Source organism: Homarus americanus, unplaced genomic scaffold, assembly GCF_018991925.1.
Source record: "Homarus americanus isolate GMGI-L3 unplaced genomic scaffold, GMGI_Hamer_2.0 scaffold20465, whole genome shotgun sequence".
NCBI classification, from domain to species: domain Eukaryota; kingdom Metazoa; phylum Arthropoda; class Malacostraca; order Decapoda; family Nephropidae; genus Homarus; species Homarus americanus.
In genome coordinates, this window is record NW_024756914.1 from 6004729 (window position 1) to 6017277 (window position 12549).

At 37.7% G+C, this 12549-nt stretch overlaps 1 protein-coding gene across 2 annotated transcripts; it reads left to right on the forward strand.

Annotated features, from left to right (window-relative positions):
- Positions 1–744: 744 nt before the first annotated feature.
- Positions 745–6243, forward strand: LOC121857098 (cathepsin B-like). 2 transcript variants are annotated; one of them, XM_042352970.1, is made up of 4 exons: positions 745–841; positions 3143–3257; positions 3823–4035; positions 5108–6243. In XM_042352970.1, the coding sequence occupies exons 2-4, from the start codon at positions 3144–3146 to the stop codon at positions 5777–5779; spliced, it is 999 nt and encodes a 332-aa protein (XP_042208904.1). In that variant the 5' UTR covers positions 745–841; position 3143; the 3' UTR covers positions 5780–6243. The 2 variants fall into 2 exon arrangements, with proteins under 2 accessions (XP_042208904.1, XP_042208903.1); XM_042352969.1 differs by lacking the exon at positions 745–841 and adding an exon at positions 877–901.
- Positions 6244–12549: the final 6306 nt, after the last annotated feature.

The window sequence follows — 12549 nt, forward strand, 5'->3', positions numbered from 1 at the left end:
TTCCCCATGCTACCGTATCAGGTCCATTCGTGATTAGTTTCTCAGATGTGCAGCAAGTGTCTAGTAAAACGTCACTGGAGGCATAAAAGAAAGCATCACTAGCAAGAAATCGTTCACAAGATCCTGGAACATCCAGTACTGTCATCGAGGAAGAGGAGCCAGACTGGGACATATCAAATATATTAGAATCAAATAAGAGTAAGTACTAAGCTGTTACTGACTGATTTTCTTAAGTAATTATAAATTGTCTTGTAGCCGATTTAGAAGTTATTTAACAACTGAGAAGTTCCCTAAAAGAATTATCGCCCCAACTTATTTCACCTAAAGATTAAACCACCCTAAAATTTATTTTGGGAGGATGAGGTTGGGTTAGGATATGTTAGGTTAGATTTAGGTTAGTATAGAATAGGTTTAGGTTAGGTTAAGTTAGCATTAAGGTAGTTAATCTAAAGGTGAAATAAGCTGGGGTGATGATTCTTCAGGTGATCCGAAAAAAATCATATTCGGCTTTAAACACAATAAATTTCAAATGGGCGGCGCTAGCTATGGAAGTGTCACTTTTTATCGGAGTGCTAACATTCATTTATCATTTGTTTATCAGCTCTTAAACCCACTTCTGGTATTAATCATCTATGCATAACGTAACATAGTATGTTAATTTCTTCCATTTTATGGTTAGCTACATTTTGTTCACCCTATCTAGCGACTTTTAGTTACTTTTCGGGGTAACTCTAGCGACATTTGTTCAGCACGAGTTGGCAACTCTGCTTTGATCACAGCGGTCACGGGCCAATCACTAGTCACTACCAAACCAGTTCTCGAGCTACCATCACGAGGGCAGGTTAGCGTATTGTCTCGTTTGTTATTATCATTATTTTGCGAACGGAGATGAAGATTGTATGTAAGTTTGTAAGATAAAGTCTAGCATAAATTAGTTTTATTTAGTACTTACAAAATATTAGGTTTTAAACCAATTGACGTAGTAGACAGGCGGCCAAGTTTGCTTTGTCCACACTCACGGGATGTCATAGAGACGTACTAGTTTTTGTACTTATTGCCGTCTTGATAAGGTTGTGGCGTAATTTGTCCTGTATATCGATAGTTTCTTGTCATTTAGGGAATTTGAGTGCAAAATTCTGTAAGTGTAGTTATACATACTAGACCCTTGAACTGTGGTTAAACTTAGCTGTAATGTTTGTTTTGTTACTTGGCAGTATTGGTGTCACGCCACTAAGCTATTGTGTCTTGGGATATATATATATATATATATATATATATATATATATATATATATATATATATATATATATATATATATATATATATATATATATATATATATATATATATATATGAGTAATAATTTTTTACTTAAAAGGCATTGGTTTGGTGTAGCAATACATCATTACTTACCGTATATTTTTATGCAATTTTTCACGTGTATTTGTTTAATTGCACAGAATGTCGGTCATATTGTGGAGCAGTGAAATAATTAATGTACGTATATTTTAGTTAGGAATTAGCAAGGAAACTACTGCCAGTGTGTTAAAGTCTTACTAAACTGACTGATTCTAGCAGGAATATATTCAAAATCAGATATGATCAGTGGTGCATTTGTCTCAGGCAGTTCAGTGTTTGTAATTACTGTATTTATTGGAGCATATACAGTGTATAAGTATTGGTATGTTGCTACTTCATAACTAAGTAACGGAGTAATTTTTTCCTTATTTCCACACTGGATTCTTATTTTATACAAATGCCGAGCTATTTAAGAAATTTACCCTTGAAATTTAGACACCCCAGCATGTATCAGTTGATGATTTAACACCAATATGCTAACCTAACCCCCAGGTAGTGTTAGGGTATTAAATCAGTGAAATAAGCTCGCGTCTTGGATACAACAAATCAAATATGGCACCACTCTTATCTAATATAAGTTAAAGCAGTGTCATAAATGAACACACTGTACTGTACCTATTTCAAATTCTGATGCCGGATATGTAAAACTACAGTTTTATAATTTAGTTATATAATTTTGTTATAGAGAATTCCTATCTCCCATTCTCAATTTACTGTAGTGTATATACTCTATAATGTAGATCTTGTTAAATAAAATTTAAAAATTCAAAATACAGTACAGTGGTGAAAGACCTGGGCTTTTTATATATACATGTACAGTACAGTATTTAAATATTGTATCCAGCTACGATAATAACAGTAATTTTTTGGGCTAAATTAACCAAATTTTCAGCTACTATGTTAGAAGCTTCATGAAGACTGGAAAATAAAGCTCATAATGGACATCAGTTTGATTTTCACATACTGGTATTTAAAAAGAAAATGTCTACAGTGTTTTAAGTTTTTAATATTTTTTTCACTCACTACTATGTCATGGGCTCAATTCCTGGCCCAGGTCACATGTGGGAAGGGTGTTATCCAGTGCCACTACCAAACATCACAGGTTTCCTCCTCTACTAACACTGGACAGTAAAGTTCATAGCAACGTACAGTAACAAAAAACAGACCTACTTCCTGAACAGCTCATAAACTGATAAGTGGTGAAATGATAAATGAAAAAAATTAAGGAAAAGTTACAAGTGGGGTGTTATGATTGGTCATTACACTCCACTTGTTACTTTTCCATTTTTGTCTACTGTACTGTATTATATAAAAAGATGTTTGTATTATTTATTTTTTGTACTTTTTAGTCAAGCACAAACTGTGTGTACAGTCATGCACTAAGATGTTCAAGAATAAGGGGATCATATGAATATTAGGCACCCTAATGATTAATCATGATCTCATCATGCAGCATTAGGGTGTTTAGTCATCGGGTGAAATAAACTGGTGTGCCAAGTCTTTGTGTGATGTAAAGAAAGCTCTGTTATTAATAGTAACATTTTGACTGATGGGTGACTCATGCTTGATGGTCATACAGGATGTAGAAGATTACTAAAGTTGAGAGGTTTGATTATTGTTCTTTTAAATTGTTTAGCTACCATATGTTGCCTTCTTGCTGCTGCTGCTTTTAAATCTAATATTTATCTTCGTGAATATTGTGTGTAACTGTTAACTACATGTACACCTGTCTATGTTAAATAAAATATGTAGTGTACTTACCTAATTCGGAAATCAACCGCAGGATGAAGTTGGTGGTGGCAGGACTGGTGCTGGTGGTGGTGGTGGCTGTGGCAGGGGATTACGCTCTGTCGGACAAGTTCATCAGACTGCTGCAAAGTGAAGAATCAACATGGAAGGTGATCATTTGGAATTCATTTGCTGTAGTTACAATTCTGCATATACCTCATCATTGATAAAACCAAAGTAAATACAATTATTAGTCTTGGAAAATTGAATAGCATCTGATTAAGTTTTTTAATAATTTTATCTTTCAGATATGAACAGGAGGCTATAGTATGCTTTAGATATGTTGATAAGCGAGATGTTATGTTCTTTAATAGGTTTTTGAGTTAATAGGGTTACAGTAGTTAGTTATGGTTGTATAAGGTATTTGAAAATCGGCCCCAAGGAATGCATCCTCGTACTTATAACACTACGAGTCGCTCAGAAATGTTACATGCAGGTATCATTACTTTATCTACAACTTCCGCAGAACAAATCCTTTTCACATAGCAAGGCCTGCCAGTCCTCTCAACTTTCTGTATCCAGAATCTGTTGACTGTTCCCTTTCTTCAGTTTGATAAAAAGAATTGCACATATACATCTTCTTTGTGTATTACTATGCAGTGATATAATTTAGTATTTCCCATAAATTATATTATCTTCTGCCAGTTTCTCCCATGTTGGTATATGTTGTTTCAGGCTGGCCGAAACTTCAACAAAAACCTGCCAATGAGGTATATTCGTCGGCTAATGGGAGTTCACCCAGATTCAAAGTACCATATGCCTAGGGTCCATCGTCATGAAATACCTGAGAACTTTGAACTTCCCAATGAGTTTGACTCTCGCACTGCTTGGTCCATGTGTCCTACCATTGGAGAAATTCGTGACCAGGGTTCCTGTGGATCATGTTGGGTAAGTGTTAAACAGCTGTTTAACCCTTAATTGACACCTTAGGATTTCCTACTCCCCTCCCCATATGCATAAAGTGGAACACAAGGAACATGTAACCTGTACATATGATGGGTACCATCCTTACAGCTAATTTCCACTGACGTTGGCTGCTGTTTAAAGGCTAAGAAAGAGTGATCTGTTGATCTGCCTTGGCTGTTAGTTATGTTCCATACTCGTTTAAATAGGACATAACATGTTACAAGAAATCACTGTGAATTCATTTATTTTCTTCTCATATTCAGTAAAATAAAGCAGTGTCAAGGTAACTACAATGCCCAGCAGTCTATAAAATGCTTAGAGATTCGTATAACTGTAATTGATTGTCACCAAAGAGCTTGTATTAGCTTCGAGGATAATTCTTTGCCTGTATAAGTGAGATTATTGTCTATCTAGAAAGATAATTATATTAAAAGATAAAATATTAATGAATCTTCTGTGATATGAAATTTAATTTGCTCATGATAATTCACAAATTCGTAATTTAATTTATGACTTCCTGAGAAGGTATAAAATATTGGAAGAACTTTCTAGCGCAAGGAAAGCCTACTGAACTGTGTCCGTCTTTGGTACTATAAAGATTGTTGTTGAGTTAATAGATTTGTAACTCTGAACACTTAATAAAATGTCTAAAATAAGAGCTAAATAAAGTCTCTACTCTTCTTTGATAAAAACTTTGGTGTCGTGAAAAAATCCAAATGTGTAGCATTTATTTCGTAGGTCCCAGAATCCTGAGGTGTCTTTCTTATGGCCTTATGTCAAGGGGTTTTACTGGCTTGCACTGTTTTGTCCATGCAACACATGTTTGGGTCAATAATTTGTCAAATCATTTGTACAATAATTCTAAACTTAGCAAAGAGTTTTTGCTTACAGGTGAAGATTTGCATGAACTTTAATTTGTATCAAGAAATATCCTCTTGACACTTCTCACACTGATGTCATTGCAACATAGATTAATTATTATAATATGAAATTCTTGCACTCACAAAAACAACTAATATTGTGTAATTAGTAAATATTGTCTTTTCTTTTCCAGGCCTTTGGAGCAGTCGAGTCAATGAGTGACCGGGTATGCATTCACAGCAAGGGTAAAGAAAATTTCCACTTCTCAGCAGAGGACCTTGTCTCTTGTTGCCACATTTGTGGATTTGGTTGTGAAGGTGGCTTCCCAGGAGCAGCTTTCAAATATTGGGTAACTAGTGGTATTGTATCGGGTGGTTCCTTTAACAGCACCCAGGGATGCCAGCCATATGAGATAGCCCCATGTGAACATCATGTGAAAGGTTCCCGTCCCAAGTGCTCTGAGGGTGGCACAACTCCCAAGTGTGTCAGGCAGTGCGAGTCTTCATACACTGTTGATTATGAGAGTGACTTGCACCATGGCAGTAAGGCCTATGCCATCAGTAAGGATGTTGAGCAAATTCAGTATGAAATCATGACCAATGGACCTGTTGAAGGTGCTTTCACCGTGTATGTGGACTTCCTTCACTACAAGTCTGGAGTTTACCAGCACCGTCATGGTTTACCTCTTGGTGGTCATGCAATCCGTGTTCTGGGCTGGGGGGAGGAAAATGGCACTTCATACTGGCTTTGTGCCAACTCCTGGAACACAGATTGGGGTGATAATGGTCTGTTCAAGATCCTTAGAGGTTCTGATCATTGTGGCATTGAGAGTGAGATTGCAGCAGGCTTGCCTAAAGTACAATAAGGTAAAGATCCTTACATTCTTGTCATTACCTATGGCAAATTTGGTCTTTAGTGAGCATCAGTCATAGAGAATTTAAATAATTAATTTTTAACATGTCTATAATAAATTAGGAGACAATGACAATGTGTACAATTTGAAAATGCTGAAATATTGCTTTTTTTTTGTTTGATAGACCTTTTGTAGTTTGTATGTTAATGAACAGATACATATTGTTATAGCAAGTGGCAGGGCAGGAAAAACTTATAATTCGTCACAAAACTCATTTGAATGTTTTTTATATGAATACAGTAATGAAGATTTTTTGCGATACATATTACATTCCGTAATTACGTAGTAATAATTTTTATCTATAATGTAGTTACATAGTTTGCATTGTTATGTAAAGTTCAGTACTTTCCTATAAATATCAGAAATGTTATACTGTATTGCTATGTATTCTATTACAATAAACAGTTTAAAAATAATACAGTATTCTAAGACTCGTATTTTTCACAATTTATCAATGGTGATATTCTCACTGCTCTTACCCACTTGATTGTACAGGATTACATCTTGGCCTGTTGGTACTATGGTCAGAGATAAGGTGGAGGTTGTAAACTAATTCAAGTGTTTGGGAGATAATCTCATTAAGACGAAAAGTAGAGTAGTATCAGAGATGGAGATAGCATAAATGAACCTGACAACTTCACTTTTTGTTTATGGTGAGAATATAAATCACAGTACTATAAGTGCCAAGGTTCACAGTGATACTTTACATGCAAGTTGAATTATTGAACAATCATTTGGAGAATTCTACACGCTCATCACTGCTCTTATCACAGATAATGAAGAGCCATTACAAAAACTGATTAACAGATTAGTGGAAAAACATGAATTAATTTTATAAAGACAAAGTAATGGTTCTTTCAAAATTATAAATAAATCTTGAAATAAAATTTGTGGTGAACAACAGCAAACTTAAACAAGGGGAAATGTTGTGTACTGTTCTTTGAAAGTAACATCAATTGTGATGTTAGATGTGCAAAAGATATCAAATCAATCATAAGTTATGCAAAAACAACATTTAATGATCTTAATAGACCTGATAAAAAAAGGACACTAAGGTAGACATTCCCAGCAGACACTGAGAGGTTAGAGACCTTTGAAGTGTGGTGCTTCAGGGAATAATAAAAGTGTTACACTGACAGGAAAACAAATAAAAAGGTACAGTACTGTGATTGGTAAAAAAAAAAGAAATAAGAATTTTATAGAACAGAAAGTAAGATACTTTGGCTATATAATTAGGGATGAGGGGATATTGGCAGAAATAGTAACTGGCAAAGTTGAGAGTAAAAGGGCTGGGGGAAGGCATTGGTGCTATGAAGGGCATCCAGTCATAAAACTTCAATTCGGTATGCCTGATGGCAGCTGGGTCAACCAGGGTTGTACCCATCCTGTGGTCTCTGCTGCATTTTCTGGGCTGGTACACTTCTTGCACAGAGGGTACTGGGCGAGTGTTTTCTAGGCTGCCGCTTCCACGACACAAGGAACCCAAACTTGAGTAGCACCCTGAGGGGCTGCTACATCATCAAGCATGTAATACTGTGGCCAGCATTAGTGTCATGATGCACATGGAAAGGTGACCCTGAAGATGGTCATGGTGGCCCACCACGACCAGCTTCAGGGTCACCCTGAGGCCACTGGCCTGCTCTTGCTATGAAAAGTGGATCACAATGGGGGAGTTATATTCCATTTTGGGTGTTGCTTAACTCTTAATAATATTCATGACACACATCACAATCAATAAACATGAACCTACACAATAAAACCACCCACACCACTCAAATGAATGCCACAAGAAACTGTATGCAGTCAAAAGGAAGGAACCTGATGTAGTTGGGTTCAGAGCAGATAGTCTGAGCACAGGTATGATGCATGGAAGAATAGCCGAGATTGTAGAAAGCTTGATGTCTGTTAAGGCCTGTCTACACAATCGAGCAGTGCCCGGCGGGCATGCGCTAAATGCCTGTTATCAGGCAAAATTGGCGGGCAAACCAGCGGAATGGCCGTGCCCGTTGTTGAGCGAAATCATGGTCCGCCTGCCTGGTGGTTTGCTGCAGGATATGGAGCGAAGACTCTGCCAGACAAACGATAAAACCGGAAAACCGACTTTCCTATAATATTGTCATTAATACAGTATTCAACATTACACAAGCCTGCACTACAAGACACGTGTTATTATTGGAACCTCACGTGACTGTCAAAAACAGCTGATCACTATGCCAAAGTTGACCTCGGGGGTAGGGGTCCTCAAGTCGGTGAGGTATGAACAGAGATACTGACAGAACGTATGTTAGCACTTTGTAAAACCTGACTTAAGTACTGCAAATGTGATACGTATATGTTCCCCGCTCGGTCCAGATGTCCAGTGTATAACCAAATAAGCTTATGCAATGTACATTATTGGCATGACAATAAACGGGAGATTGTTCATGTATTATGTAATGAGGACATTCGTGTGTGTGTTCTTCGTTCCTGCCGCTCTCCTCACTCTAGTCCCATAGCTTCCTGTCTATGCTTATCATAATTCTAACATTCAATGAATTTTTATGTACTACAAATATTCCTTGAGCATACTTCATACATGGCTTGACAAGTTGCATGTATTATGCGAGACAAACTTTGTTTTGATATCCTCGTTTTATACTGAAGTGACGTGTAGGTGCACCCAGTTGAAAGATATATGAGCGTTGCCTCCAGACGAGCCTCTGCAGATATACTCTCCCTCATATTGGTATCCTGTTTTTTTATATGTATATGGTTCCACTTTCGCTAGAAGTTTGTAAAAAGTGTTGGGGTCCATTCTCATGCAATTGGTGAAGTCTTGCTCATGTCCATCTTGCAGTTCACGTAAAATCGTGGCATGACTTCCCAATACTTTTCTTCGACCTAACCACTTTTTGCACCATTCCCTTTTCTGCATTTGGTTCTTCTCTTTGCAAATAGCAGCAATTATTATAGTACACAACGCTATGCTCTTCGCTTTAACTGTCTGGCGATTATTCCTGCGACACACCATGGTGATCGTACCGCACCTGCCACTGCCGACCACCTACTAGCTACCAGCGCCCGAATATGACTGCCGCCAACCACCCCAGTGTGTACAACAACATACAGGCTTTGACCGATAAACGGGCAAAGCCCTCCGGGCACTGCTCGATTGTGTGGACGGGGCTTTACATGCATGAGACAAGATAGAAAGATTGGTTTAGAAAGGATGATCACTGGTAAGAATGATAATTTCAAGATAATCTGGAAGTGGAGTGAAAAGTGGGCAGAGAAAGTGTTAATAGGTGAAAAGAATAAATGAGAGAATTATGGTTGTGAAGCTATTAGTAGTAAAGAATCTGATGACTGTCATATCTGTTTACACCCCACAAGTTTGGCTAAGTGAAGGATGAGTTATTGCATGTAGTGTCAAAGCTGGGTGAAAGGAAACAGTGGTGACTTAAATGTTAATGTCTTGGCGCACACTGAAGGTTATGATGGCATGCATTGTGGAAAATGCCACGTCACAAGAAATGAGGAAGGAAAAAGAATATTTGAGTTTGGGAATGTAATAAATAAGTTTTATGCAACACATTGTTTAAGAAGAGGGTTAGTAGGCTAATTATATTATGTATGAGTGGTGGAACAAATTGAAAGGTTATAGTTGGGGAAGAATGTGTCTTGCAACACATATTGCTTGTGTGTGAAATGCTGTTGAAAAGGTGCAGAGTAAGGAAAGTGTATGACCCAAGAAGGACAGTGTGGAAGTTGAAGAAACTGTGGAAGAAAAGCATTTTACGCTGTGCCAAGAACACTGCATCCAGTGTGTGAGGGGTTAGTACAGTATCGTGAGATGTTGAGCCAAAATAAAGGACGTTCAGCTGGGTGTACTTGACAAGGTGTGTAGCTGGACAAAGGGCCCAGCCAGGCATGCAGTAACAGTAGTGAAATGATGAAACTGAAACTTACAGTACAGTAATTCATTAGCTTAATAGCTTTGTACTGAGTTTTTAAAATCAATACGTACATAAAACTTATAGGAAATTATTCATCATTATCACCACTGTTTTATAGCCATTTTCTACTCTTGCGTGGGTTAGCTGTGATTACTTGATGGCACGGTGTTGTGGTTGCCATCAGGAAAATTTTATTAAGTTTTATGGCTGGTAATGTCATTTAAATAATGTATATGCTAAATTTCTAGTTCAAGTACTCCTGTTGTGCCATAGCCAAGTCAAGCTGGTCAGAGGGGGACCCAGAATAACACACGTTGTAAATTTTTTTTAGAATAATTAGATGGAAGGAGAAAACACATCTTATCAAGCAGTCATGTCAAGATCTCTTCACAACACTTGCCAATATCACATCATAAACTTACTTCCACCCTGAGTTTCATCATAAATACTGAAGTGTGTTTCTTGCCAAGGCTTACCCATAAGGATGGTATGGGTTTTAAATTATACCATTATGAAAGAGCAGTGCAGCAAGTCAAATATGGGTAAACATGGGAGTCACCCCACTTCCTGCAACACTTGACTGGCTGCATATTATAAATGCTAGGTAGGTCAAGGTGTGGATCTGAGCCATTCAAGCCATATATGTGCCAAGGGTGTTAGGTCTCAAGGCCACCAATTGATCATGGAACCATGGGAAGATTTGGTACAGTACTTGGTTCACATACAGGTATACAAGCATCAGGTACAGGTACAGTATCCCCCTATTTACGATGGGGTTACGTTTCTGAAAAACCCATTTCAAGTCAAAATATCATAAATCAGGATCATTATTAACATGGGGTTCAATGGGATATGTTCCCAGCCAGTCCGACACCCACGTATCACCGAAAATAAAATTCCTACAATAATAATATACCTACAACACAATTAAACAACACTCACCACATCATTAAGAGCATGGCTGGTCATCATCACATGTCCCCTTCAAGGCTAAGGGAACTCTTGAAGGTGAGGTAGAGACATCACTCTGACTCCCACACAGCTTCACAATGTCCTGGGTGCAGTGGCCTTCCCAGACATCTTCAAAGCTACACTTCTTATTTCACAGAAAGAGTGAATGATGATAACATAAAAACAATGATAGCGGCCAACACTGCTCACATCATGTTCACAACAACAGAGGCAAAGCAATTTACAGTCACAAAAAACATACCAAAAACCACTTCACAGTCACCAAAACAGAGTACTGTACAATGTGAATATTATTGATGTCTTCTCACTGTAAGGTAATAAAAAAAAACAAAAAAAAACACCGATGATAAGTAAGAACATTGATACTGATTGATAATCATTGAGCTACACGTTCACTGCCATGCGTGATCACCATGGAACAACGCTTATGACTGTAGTGCACCAGGTGGCCGCGCACAGTTACCGTAGACTGCAGCTGACAAGTACAGTGAGATATGGATTCCATATTCCGTGTAGGCCAGACGATGACCATCGTTCATGTGATTTTTTTTTATCGTTAATGGGGGGGGTCTCAATACATCACCATCGTTCAAGTGAAATATTGTAGATAGAGAGATCACAAATCGGAGTATTCATCAAACACAAGTGCAACAAAGTTAATGGCCAACAATTCAAACATTTTTTTATAATTTTTCCTTGATTTTCTTACATTTTATATTTATATAGTATTTGATACATTTTATAATTTTTCCCTGTACTGATTTAAATTCCTATGAGATGACTCTTGAAACACTCTGTATGTATAATAAGAAGGGTGAAAATTAGTAAAAATTCATTAAGAGGTTAAAGAAGTAAGAGGACTGAGGCATAGTACAAAATGATGAATAGTTTTTTGGAACATATACAAAATGATGCAACTACAACACACCACTCGATAGACTGAACCAGCAAACATTTCCACTACACTGGGCTAGAAATCCCCTGCGGTGGTCATGGAATCTGTAAACACAGAAATCTTCTGGGAATTAAAGATTCCGAGTATTGAGACGAATTTCTCATCCTCGCACACAAGACACTTGCACACCACCAGAATGTTTCCCAATGCTGGAGCAAGTTTTCAGAAAATCAAAACTGCGCCTCTCACATGGACAGACACAGAGCTGTATTTATTTACACAAACACCACAGTATACGTACAATACTGTATAGTAAATAAACAAAATATACTACTGTAAATACCATACTGTACTCACCAACAAATGCTGCCGTCTTGGGCTTGTGATGCAGGCAGGCCAAATAGTGATACGATGATACAGAATGGCCTACCTTTGTCCTGTACCATCAACTGTAACAGGTGTTTCTGTCTTTCTCCTCTCCCTCCATGTAGTAGGGATTGTACCTGCACTGTATACAATACATTCACCTCTACACACTAGCCTACAGTATGCATTCACTGTCCACTGATTGTACAGTACAGTCTATGTAACTGTAATCACTTTTTACATCTTAACGCTGCTTTAACACTGTATTCTTGTTCGATTGTGTCCTGGTACAGTACAGTAATGTGCAGAACTGCACAGCACAAACTGTATGCTAAAACAGCAGCGAACAAGGGAACAACCTTGTACAATGGCAGCAGACAATGAACTATAAGCACAAGTTACCTAAGCGGCTAGCCCACCCACACGCCCGGCATGGAATGGAGAGATTTTTCAGAATTTTTCCAGAAAATGCACATGATTTCATCTTTGGAAAATCATTCACATGCCTGGAATGGAGAGAGAGTTCCTGCAGTTTCCCAGTAGGCTCAAAATTC

Excerpts from the sequence above, each read along its gene's own strand:
- LOC121857098 (XM_042352969.1), top strand. Across the intron at positions 3,258-3,822 it reads GTGAAGAATCAACATGGAAG|GCTGGCCGAAACTTCAACAA; the intron begins GTGATCATTTGG and ends ATGTTGTTTCAG. Across the intron at positions 4,036-5,107 it reads GTTCCTGTGGATCATGTTGG|GCCTTTGGAGCAGTCGAGTC; the intron begins GTAAGTGTTAAA and ends TTTCTTTTCCAG.